The sequence below is a fragment of the Odontomachus brunneus genome, unplaced genomic scaffold (assembly GCF_010583005.1).
Source record: "Odontomachus brunneus isolate Ranch 3 - 2012 unplaced genomic scaffold, Obru_v1 Obru_scaffold_010, whole genome shotgun sequence".
Taxonomy (NCBI): Eukaryota; Metazoa; Arthropoda; class Insecta; order Hymenoptera; family Formicidae; genus Odontomachus; species Odontomachus brunneus.
This window is the reverse complement of record NW_022639460.1, coordinates 2,410,746-2,421,105: the sequence shown is the minus strand read 5'-3', so window position 1 is coordinate 2,421,105 and position 10,360 is coordinate 2,410,746. Positions and strand designations below refer to the sequence as shown.

Here is a 10,360-nt window from a genome sequence, read left to right as displayed (position 1 = left end):
TATCACTGTAAAGACGTAAGGCGAAAACGCGATGCATATTTAAGCGGTACTCACTATCGCGGCCAGCCCGAGCCGCATCCAACAAAGTGGACCGAACAGGGAACTCCTCCTGTAAGCTCCACGGAAAGAATCGCGAGAACCCACGCCAGCAATAGCAATTCGGAACGGTGTATTTGGATTAGTTCGTTCGCCACGACGATTTTCTCCAAGTAGCACGGAGGTGAGAAACGTAGTGTCGATTTTCACGTTTACGCGAATCTATCATCCTCTTGTCGCAATCATTTACATCTAGGTTGGTGCAAAAGGTTGATCATGTTGGTCAAATAAAATAGAAAACAAAATTAATTAATTTCAAAGGATTAATAATTTTCATGAATATAACATAAACAACACAGACTTTTGTTTGAACATTTAACGAGGATTTCCTATTTCTCCTTTGATATTCAAACTTCCTAGAGGAATTTAATAGAAAAGTAACAAACTTTTTGCATCAACATATGATGTTCTTTCTCCATCTTAAAATGCTCTCAAATATTGACTAGTAAAATCATGAATGATAAGTAGCAAAAAAGCAAACAAAAAACGTCGACACATTGCAAGATTAACGTAAAAAATATTCCCACAGATGACTATGTTATCCGTCGCAAACGGCCCGAGCCATGCAGCCTATACATGGGCGGCCCAAGGAGGCGGATTTGGCAACCAAACAGTGGTGGACAAAGTGCCACCCGAGATGCTTCACATGGTTGACTCTCACTGGTATCAGTTCCCGCCGATGAATCCGTTGTGGCACGCGCTGCTCGGCTTCGTGATCGGCGTCCTCGGCGTAATATCCATCATCGGTAATGGCATGGTGATATACATATTCACCACCACCAAGACCCTGCGTACCCCGAGTAATCTGCTCGTTGTCAATCTCGCCATTTCCGACTTCCTTATGATGGTGGCCATGTCTCCAGCTATGGTGCGTACGCCGCGCTGCGCTGATAGAGAGCGAGATAGATACGTGCCGTGATAGAAAGTGCGATCCTTTTTAATTGACACCCTTTCGTCCTGTGCACAGGTGATCAATTGCTATTACGAGACGTGGGTACTAGGACCCTTCTTCTGTGAAATGTACGGCTTGGCGGGCTCCCTGTTCGGATGTGGCTCCATTTGGACGATGACGATGATCGCATTCGACAGATATAACGTAATCGTCAAAGGCTTGGCCGCTAAGCCGATGAGTATCAACGGCGCCCTCCTTCGCATATTCGGCCTCTGGTTCTTCGCGCTGGCCTGGACGTTAGCTCCGCTGTTTGGCTGGAACCGGTGAGACACTGAATATGAAGTAGTGAGAGAAATAGAGAGAGAGGGAGAGAGAAAGAGAGAGAATAGGAGTCCTATTCTGGACATGTGTCGAACGCTAATATCTTTCTGACTTCCAAGACAACACTAAGATAATGTCACACGTAACGATCGTATAAAGAAAACGAAACTTGGAATTAAAAAGGCATACTTAACATTCGCTACGTTCAAAATAATACCGTCATAGCAAAAGTTATCTAGATACGAGAAATTAACTAAGATGAATAAATGATTAGCAAATATTGCGATATCGCATTTTGTTTTATTTTAATCAATATAGATAACAGAATTCATATCTAAACTATTTGTAAAATTTAGCAAAAAAGTTTCTCCATTCATATTTCCAGTCATATTTCTTACAGAAGTAACTGTGATAAACGAAAAAGTTTAGCGGAAAGAGACAAACGAATAATTCTCACATCCAACTAATTTTACTTGCAGATATTGCCAGAATGCTGCTGCTGTCACAAGTTCTTATCACAAACAATTTTCTAACAGATACAAAAACAGCGAAAAATGTTAATTATGACGTTTAGAATTCTACCAGCAAAACATTCTTTTTCAATATATTTGTTCAGAATAGATCTCCAGTATCGAAGGTTACTTATCGCTAAATTGCACTTTGAATTATAATAAGACAGTAATTTTACGGCATTTCAGCTACGTGCCTGAAGGCAACATGACCGCCTGCGGCACCGATTACCTGAACAAGGATATGCTGTCCAGATCATACATCCTGATATACAGCATCTTCGTCTACTTCATGCCATTGTTCCTCATCATATACAGCTACTTCTTCATCATCCAGGCCGTTGCCGCTCACGAGAAGAACATGCGCGAGCAAGCGAAGAAGATGAACGTCGCTTCTCTGCGATCGGCTGAGAATCAGAACACCAGCGCCGAATGCAAATTGGCGAAGGCAAGTTACCCTCGCGATCTTGATCCAGCAACTTCCATCTGTACATATTTAACATAATATTTCTCAATAAAAATGAGATAAAATTTCTATTAATCTTTTTTTACACATGATTATTATTAGAGATGCCCATAAGTGATCAAATATTTCAAAATTAAACACATTTAAGAGTCTATAGACAAGTTTTTACTTTTTACTCAATGACATAATAAGTTGAATACTAAATTATCTAAATAACAAACTGAGAATATATATATTCTCGGTTTATTATTTAATAGAAACTGATAAGAAAAATCTTGTAAGTATTCAATTACTCATAGATATTCTTAATATAAGATGATATAAATTAATTTTCTTCTATGTGCAGTTACTATAAAACCATTACTAATTATAGGTAGCTCTTATGACTATCTCTCTGTGGTTCATGGCGTGGACTCCGTATTTGGTCATTAATTATGCGGGCATCTTTGAGACGACCAAAATCAGCCCGCTCTTCACGATTTGGGGTTCTCTCTTCGCGAAAGCCAATGCCGTATATAATCCAATCGTGTATGGCATCAGGTAGGTTTTAACGAATCTTGAGAAGTAAAATTGCTTATCAATTTAAGAACATAAAGGAAGCAAAAAATTTTAAAGAAAAAAATATTAGAAACGACTGATTTTTCTAAATTAATTATACATGTGTGTGTATAATACTAGTATTAATATTAATATTAAAATATTAATTATAATATTAATGATTTAATATTAATGAATATATATATATATATATATATATATATATATATATATATATATATATATATATATAATAAAATTCTCTCTCTCCATATAAAATATAAAATGCACTTGAGGACAAATTAGTTGAGCAATGGTTATTTACAAACACTTTTCATTTCGTACACGAAGAACGACGCTGATCTTTTTTCCGTGTGATTTCAGCCATCCCAAGTACCGCGCCGCTCTCTTCCAGAGGTTCCCGTCTCTGGCGTGTGCTAGTGAACCGGCACCCGGCGCGGACGCAACGTCCACGACCACCACAGTCACGGAAGGCGAGAAACCTGCCGCATAAAACGATATTATATGCATCTATTTCTCGATGATACAACAGATTCGTTAGATAGACGCAACGCCACCACGAAATAGTATCACATTCTCGTCACAAAAGAGGAATCGCGCCATCGAGCACGGCAGCTGTAAATAGTAGTACACACGACAATGAATATCTCGCGCGAGAAGAACCAACGAGAGAACATGCTGGATCGTGATACTATATATCGTAATAAATAAAAATAAAAGAAACGCGATTCGCGCGATTGACTGTGATCCAAGCGGGGCGATCGTTCACGGGCCAAGCCGATATGCGAAAAGCATTCAACATCAGAAAACTCGAGGGCTAAAGATTTCGTTATATCGATGCAGCTGTTAAACGACTATTAAATGGCTCTATGAATCATCGTACGATTCCGCCGCACCACAACGCGAATTTCTTACAGATGTTTCATAGCGCAATTTGTGAGTATTATTCTTCGGAGAGCTACAACGTAATATATGATAATTTTGGAACAAGAAATGGAATAAACGGATATCGGACATCTATGACATTGCTATACGTATTGTATTGTCATGAGACATCGGCGATAGAGTCGTGTCTGTAATACATTTTATAAAACCAAATAAATTCTGCAAGCAATCACACTTGGAAGTTTTAGTTTAGCTGAAATCATGCGACACGAGAATGTCGATAACACGATGAGAGACGCTACGACATTCAAAATATTGCGTCATTACATCTTTATTAATTCACAGAATTAATAAAAATATATTCTTTATACATTAATCTAGTGATAATCTTCAAGATTAGTAGATTTATTAATCTGCATAATTGATAAAATATAGAGAGTAACCCGGAATCATTATATCACCAAGCGATTTATTCATTAATATTCTTTTTGCATACTATCAGTACAATACAATTAACGCTACGTGACTCGTATTGCTCACCTTTTGCGAAGGTGATACTTAACACCTTAAAAGGAAAAAACGAAAACCGTAAAAGGGAAGAACGAAAGACAAAAATTGAAAAACGAAAATACAAATTTCTCGTATATATGTTTGAAAACACATGGTTCACTCGAAATCCCGTGTACGTAGCTTTTTGCATAATCGGCCATCCGTAATAGCTGTTGAAGCTTTACAAATTATAGATTTTTACACACGTTTCTTGGAGATTAAATTTACACATTTCATCGAATAAAAAAAATATACTCGGTACCACTCATTTACTGACTTCTCGTGTATACGCGAAGCGCATAGGAGTGCGTGCATTTTATGTTATATCACACAATGCTTGGATTTACGATTCGTTGCGAGGCATTACGCTTGCGTCGTATTGGATGTTGTTTCTGCGACTTTCGCAGGTGCCAGTTCTTCGGTCGAGCCGCACACAAAGAACGGTAGCTTCTCTTTCAATGCTGCTCTGTACTTTGGATGACTGTGTAAAATGAAACGTATTATATATAATTATTACACATTAATTATATATTATTCATTAAATATTAAATATTATTAACTCTTACAGTTTGAGCGATTTTTTAAATAACTGTTACAGTCTTTGAATTAAAATTTTTTCATATATGTCAAAGAATGTTTATAAATATGAGGCGCCTCTACTAAATATGAGGCTTTGCATTACTATGACAAGATTTTCCAGATTGTAAAAGTAAAATAATATTATCTATTAGTTATTATATATTTATTAGTATCTATTAGCACATAATAATATAATATAGTGGTATTTTAATATTATCTATGTTTACTTACCAATACAATTAAATTACGTTAACGACTCACCTAATCCCGTAAACGATGGGGTTATATATGGCGTTCGCCTTCGCGAAGAGAGATCCCCAGATGGTAGAGAGAGGACTCAAATTAGCACCACCGAATATGCCGGTATAATTGATAACCAGGTACGGCGTCCACGCCATGAACCACAATGAAATAGTCATTAGAGCTACCTATAATTGACGGATAACGTCGCGATTACTTCACGAAGTAATTAACAATATAGTTGTGAATGTAATTGCATAATCTTAGCGAATATTCTTTGTTCTCACCTTTGCCAGCTTTGCTTCCGCGCTTATATTTTGATTATCTCCAGATCGTAAAGACGCGACATTCATTTTCTTCGCCTGTTCTCTCATTGCCTTCTCATGAGCAGCTACCGTCTGCCAATTTTGAAAATATTATTACAGTTAAATATTATATACAGTTAAGAGTATCGATTTTTTAAAAGAACACTGTAGCGTGTAATTTGTATCCACTTACCGAAACGATGAAATAATAGCTATAGATTATAGTAAAGAGCGGCGTATAATACACAAATATCGAGTACACCAAGATGTAGGATTTGGAACTCCAATCTTTGGTCAGATAATCCGTACCACAGGCGGTCATGTTGCCTTCTGGCACATACCTATAATACAAACAATACAACATACATATAATAAAAAAATGTCACAAAATTTATTATTTATCACAAAATATCTAAATTCCTAATTTTTTATTATCTAATTATCAAAATTTATCATACGTATATTTACAATTATAACACAGAATACATCCTCTTTGCAAGATTATAACATTACCTGTTCCATCCCACCATTGGTAGAATCGTCCATACTAAAGCGAACATCCAGATTACCAAAATTTCGAGCAATGCTTTCGAAATGGTGAGTGGCTTTCCCGCCATACCCTGCAAATATATTCGTTAGTTTCTGTCTCTGTTTATCTATTCGTTATCTATTCGTTAGTTTTAGTCTCTGTTTATCGAGGGAAATACCATGAAAGTATATTATACATACCTTTACTATAACATTATATCGATCCAAAGCGATAGCAGTCATGGTCCATATCGAGGCGCACCCGCATAGAGAGCCAATCATTGCATATATATCGCACATCAGAGTTCCTTAACATAAAACTGATTTATTAGAACGATCGCGATTTTTTAAGACTACAAATAAAACCACTTTCTAAAAGAATATCGCAAGTTTTAAGAAGAACTTTTGGATATTTAAAAAAAATCTGAAACTTTTCAAAATCTAAAAATTAATCATTGGCCTTTAATAACTAAAATACTCTAGTTATATAATTAATATTATATATATGTCGAAGTATAATACACATTACAATTTGTTCATAAATGCTAAGATTTCTACGATTGAAAAGCAAAGAATTGGACTTGGTTCTTTTATTAAATAATAGATATTCAATCTTGAAAGTCTTGCAATGATATAAATTGAAAATTTGTATTACCTAATACCCAGGTCTCATAGTAGCAGTTGATCACCATAGGAGGAGACATAATGATCATCATGATGAAGTCCGAGAAAGCTAGATTTACCACCAAAAGATTGCTCGGCGTTCTTAGCGAAGGTGTCAACAGGAATACGTATACTACAACGCCGTTGCCGCACCAACCCATAATTCCCAGCACGACCATCACGAGGCCTAAGATTTTATGCCACATTGGATCCAGTGGTGGAAACTGATACCTGTAATCCATAAAGATCTCAATAAGCTTGTATCTGATAGCCTGCATCAGAATATATATTACTTGACATAGCACTTATTAATCGTACAAAAAAAATTAGGAGACATCAACACGTAGAAATTAATAATAACCAATGCGGGTCAATCAAATGCAGCATGTCCGGAGGTACTTTATCCGCCACAGTATGATTATTGAAACTCATAATATGTCGCATAGTATAGGGCCCTTTTGTAGTCAGTATGTCAGAAGCAAGTGCCATTGTGGATTGTCCGGTTAAGATGGTTGAAGTCAGATTTTGGGCACTTAATGTAATGAGGGATTCCATTTTCTGAAAAAATCGTCAAAAGATGATTCTTTTGCTTCAGATACTGAATATTCTGTAAAATTTATAAGATAAGTAATTTATAAGATAATAGAATTTGTACAAGATAAATAAGAATATTTCGACAAATTTATAGAAGAGAGAGGACGTATAAAATAGCTTAAAATGTAAAAATAAATGTTGGATACGTTGTATACATACTTCTTAACACTGTAGTGTCTCGTGATATAATTGCTACTAGTCCTGAATTTAAGGCAATTAAAAACTCCAATTTGTAAAACATCAATACTCTATAATAGGAATAGCCTGTAATGGTACTGTCACACCCAAACAAGTACGAGTGTAAAAAGATCACAGATCTTCTCTTATATACTTCCCCTGTGGAAGAAGATCCAATTATCTAATTATATATTCAAATGAGGGTCCAACTGCAAGACTGAGAAATGCTTAGTACAATACATAGAAATATATACACACATACAGAATACACTTATGCGAGTGTGACGCATGTACGATTACTGTCAGTTATTATTTGGGATAAGCTGAGCAGAGTGAAACTTTATAGATGTCAATGACAGATGTGATTTGAGAAAATTGTTGAGTTATACTTATCACATAAATCAACATTTTTTTACTTAATCTTGAATTCATATTTATTAATATATTAATTAATACATTAAACGTAATTGACACAAAATCACAGAAAGCCAGCTCATTTTATTGCTCTGGATATACTGCGGATGTGTTGGCTACGGCTCTCCTGTAGAGCCTCTTCCAACTGTTGAGTCATGTGAAGTAAGTTGGTAAGATCCGTTTGTAGCAAAACATGCTCTATATTATCCGAATTGTCGGGGTTTTTTAACGACAAATCTAGAGTGACGAGTGGCACAACTTGTTTCAGACAGCACCTTGATGCAATCTATAATACAGATAACATAATTCAATTATGCATCAATACATTCAAAGAGACCAAAGAGAAAGATGAAGATTATATTACCTGAACTTCATGTCTCCATTCCATGTCGTGATACTTGAGTCGTTTAAATCCAATTTCTTCAAGTGCATCTGTAACCTCTTCTTTTTTAACACTGTACAACTTGCTTAGTATTGCTTCTTTCACTTCTGTGAAACCTAAAGCAATCATAGAATCCCGAAAGTCTTCTGTGTTCAACTATAAAATACAAATATAACAATATTTATACAATAATATTAATAATATTAATAATATAACATTTAGCTATTTACCCAGAGATTTTTATTTATTGTTGTAGATCTTACCTTATGCTTGCTTGCTTCCAGCAAGAGATTAACCAAACCCTCAACTGAATTTTTAATTACATCAAACTCAACATTTAGTTTCTCTGCAATAAGCACAAAACAATAGAATATTAAGTAATAGAGTTAATTATGAAGTTATTAAGTCTTAGATATAATCAGATATACAAATGTACACAACTAGTAGAGTTTTGTAGTTTGTACTGTTTTTATTATTGCAGAGAATTTTAAATGCTGTCAATATATGAAAAAGTACCAAATACTGAATAAAAAAATTTGCAAACAAAACAATTTATTTACAAAATTTTTTTATATAATATTTGGTGCTTTATCATGGATTGGTATTTATACTTTCATTCTATAAATCTTATACTTTTATTCTATAGTATGTTATACGATTATAAATCGTATAACATACTATTTTTCATTTACAAGAAATTCTTTTTTGTTTTTCATACAATAGTTAGTATTTTTTATGCTTTGACATTTGTACCTTCACTATATAAAAGTATTTACAATTGTATGAAACTAAATAGAAAAACAGTGCAAACTACAAAACTATATTATGTTAGTATTTAGCAACCTCTTGACATTAAAGCCCTCATTGTAAATTCTTGATAACATTGTCTTTAAATATGGCTTATAAACTTTCTGATCAGCTGATAAGAACATTGAAAGGCACTTTTATTAATAATAGAGAGATTAGAAAGCATCTAATAAAGTTATTAATATTTTCTATTTACATACAAATTTATTTTTGGATATGAACGTAAAGCTATCACTAATAACAAATGTATATTGTGTACGTTTAGAAAATTCTAATAACTTTAGTGTATGATATGTTGAGATTGTTGTCTGTGTCACATTTTTAAAGTATCAACAATCAACTACTCACGAGCAGCAGCATTGTACACTTTAACATTTGGGCCCTTTTGCAGATAATCCAAGGCCAATTTGCAAAAATCTTGTAGAACTGCGAAAATCATGATTACGATTATTTCTTACGACTTTCTCGTAGTGAAATATAAGTTTAAACATTGACAAATGATTTGCCTGTACCTGGCGGTGATTGTTCTGCTAGAAACAATATATGCTTCTTGTGATCTGGTTTCAGTGTTAGCAACATTTTTTTATTTTGAAAAATGCGTTGTTTATTGAACGGGACTGTTTAAATCAAAATAAACAACAAGGAAGATTAATATTTATTTAACAATTCCTAAAGATGAATGGAAATGTAACAATCAAAACAGAGTATTTATATCCAGCAAGCAATCTAGCACGAAAACAAGCACCGTGTGTCGCTGGCTTTATTTTATCTTTGTTATACGTAGTCTATATATTTTCAGGATAGGTTAAAAACGTATTACCTATTGCTGAATTGTCTTAATACAATACATAAAACATTATTAGCTAGATGCTGTTTATAGCCATCACTACCTCGGTCCCTCGTTAAAGAAAGTGGCGGCTCGTAGCGGACACTTTGGAACTACAGATTTTGTAGTTCCAAAGTGTCCGCTACGAGCCGCCACTTTCTTTAACGAGGAACCGAGGTAGTGATGGCTATAAACAGCATCTAGCTAATAATTTTTTCTGTATTGTATCAAAGATATAACTCGACAATGGGTTATAAGACATTTTTTAATTTATCCTGAAAATCCTGATATTAAAAATATCGATATAATATTGGCGCTATTTGAAGGACGATTTTAAATTTAACATTAGTACATAACACAATATATTACATTACTGATTTGTTTTATATTACATTTTAATTAAATTAAGGCTTAATTGTTATTGAAAATTGCTTTAAGTGAAATATTCAAATTTGAATTTAGTCACAGATAAGAGTTTTTCAACTGAGTTATAATTATAAATATAAGATTGCATATATAAACAAACAGCATAAACTTTTGAAAGACATCTTAAAAATATATAAAAGAAA

General features: G+C 34.2%; 3 protein-coding genes across 4 annotated transcripts; 1 reads left to right on the top strand and 2 right to left on the bottom strand.

Annotated features, from left to right (window-relative positions):
* The first annotated feature begins 57 nt into the window (after positions 1 to 57).
* On the top strand, positions 58 to 3,959 carry LOC116840599 (rhodopsin). The gene is made up of 6 exons (XM_032807499.1): positions 58 to 220; positions 626 to 964; positions 1,064 to 1,311; positions 2,008 to 2,266; positions 2,658 to 2,824; positions 3,206 to 3,959. Exons 2-6 carry the CDS (start codon positions 626 to 628, stop codon positions 3,333 to 3,335), a joined length of 1,143 nt encoding a protein of 380 aa, XP_032663390.1. The 5' UTR covers positions 58 to 220; the 3' UTR covers positions 3,336 to 3,959.
* Positions 3,960 to 4,176: 217 nt separating this feature from the next.
* Positions 4,177 to 7,505, bottom strand: LOC116840598 (rhodopsin-like). Its single transcript, XM_032807497.1, has 9 exons — positions 7,345 to 7,505; positions 6,953 to 7,149; positions 6,584 to 6,822; positions 6,130 to 6,236; positions 5,914 to 6,020; positions 5,594 to 5,741; positions 5,383 to 5,493; positions 5,117 to 5,283; positions 4,177 to 4,757 (listed from the first exon to the last, which is right to left on the bottom strand). The coding sequence occupies exons 2-9, from the start codon at positions 7,144 to 7,146 to the stop codon at positions 4,640 to 4,642; spliced, it is 1,191 nt and encodes a 396-aa protein (XP_032663388.1). The 5' UTR covers positions 7,147 to 7,149; positions 7,345 to 7,505; the 3' UTR covers positions 4,177 to 4,639.
* Positions 7,369 to 9,887, bottom strand: LOC116840601 (COMM domain-containing protein 2). Of its 2 annotated transcripts, XM_032807502.1 has the most exons (6): positions 9,786 to 9,887; positions 9,478 to 9,582; positions 9,314 to 9,391; positions 8,422 to 8,504; positions 8,141 to 8,314; positions 7,369 to 8,062 (listed from the first exon to the last, which is right to left on the bottom strand). In XM_032807502.1, exons 2-6 carry the CDS (start codon positions 9,542 to 9,544, stop codon positions 7,856 to 7,858), a joined length of 609 nt encoding a protein of 202 aa, XP_032663393.1. In that variant the 5' UTR covers positions 9,545 to 9,582; positions 9,786 to 9,887; the 3' UTR covers positions 7,369 to 7,855. The 2 variants fall into 2 exon arrangements, with proteins under 2 accessions (XP_032663393.1, XP_032663392.1); XM_032807501.1 differs by lacking the exon at positions 9,786 to 9,887 and having other exon boundaries at positions 9,478 to 9,779.
* Between the last annotated feature and the right edge of the window lie 473 nt (positions 9,888 to 10,360).

What these genes read in the sequence shown, in the direction of transcription:
- LOC116840601 (XM_032807502.1), bottom strand. Translation starts at nt 9,544, where the DNA reads ATGTTGCTAACACTGAAACCAGATCACAAGAAGCATATATTGTTTCTA. An exon ending in AGCAGAACAATCACCGCCAG is followed by an intron (nt 9,392 to 9,477) that starts GTACAGGCAAAT and finishes TGATTTTCGCAG; the next exon opens with TTCTACAAGATTTTTGCAAA. An exon ending in AATGGAGACATGAAGTTCAG is followed by an intron (nt 8,063 to 8,140) that starts GTAATATAATCT and finishes TCTGTATTATAG; the next exon opens with ATTGCATCAAGGTGCTGTCT.
- LOC116840598 (XM_032807497.1), bottom strand. Translation starts at nt 7,146, where the DNA reads ATGGAATCCCTCATTACATTAAGTGCCCAAAATCTGACTTCAACCATC. An exon ending in GATATAATGTTATAGTAAAG is followed by an intron (nt 6,021 to 6,129) that starts GTATGTATAATA and finishes ATATATTTGCAG; the next exon opens with GGTATGGCGGGAAAGCCACT. An exon ending in CCAATGGTGGGATGGAACAG is followed by an intron (nt 5,742 to 5,913) that starts GTAATGTTATAA and finishes TTTGTATTATAG; the next exon opens with GTATGTGCCAGAAGGCAACA.
- LOC116840599 (XM_032807499.1), top strand. Translation starts at nt 626, where the DNA reads ATGACTATGTTATCCGTCGCAAACGGCCCGAGCCATGCAGCCTATACA. An exon ending in TGGCCATGTCTCCAGCTATG is followed by an intron (nt 965 to 1,063) that starts GTGCGTACGCCG and finishes TCCTGTGCACAG; the next exon opens with GTGATCAATTGCTATTACGA. An exon ending in CCAATCGTGTATGGCATCAG is followed by an intron (nt 2,825 to 3,205) that starts GTAGGTTTTAAC and finishes GTGTGATTTCAG; the next exon opens with CCATCCCAAGTACCGCGCCG.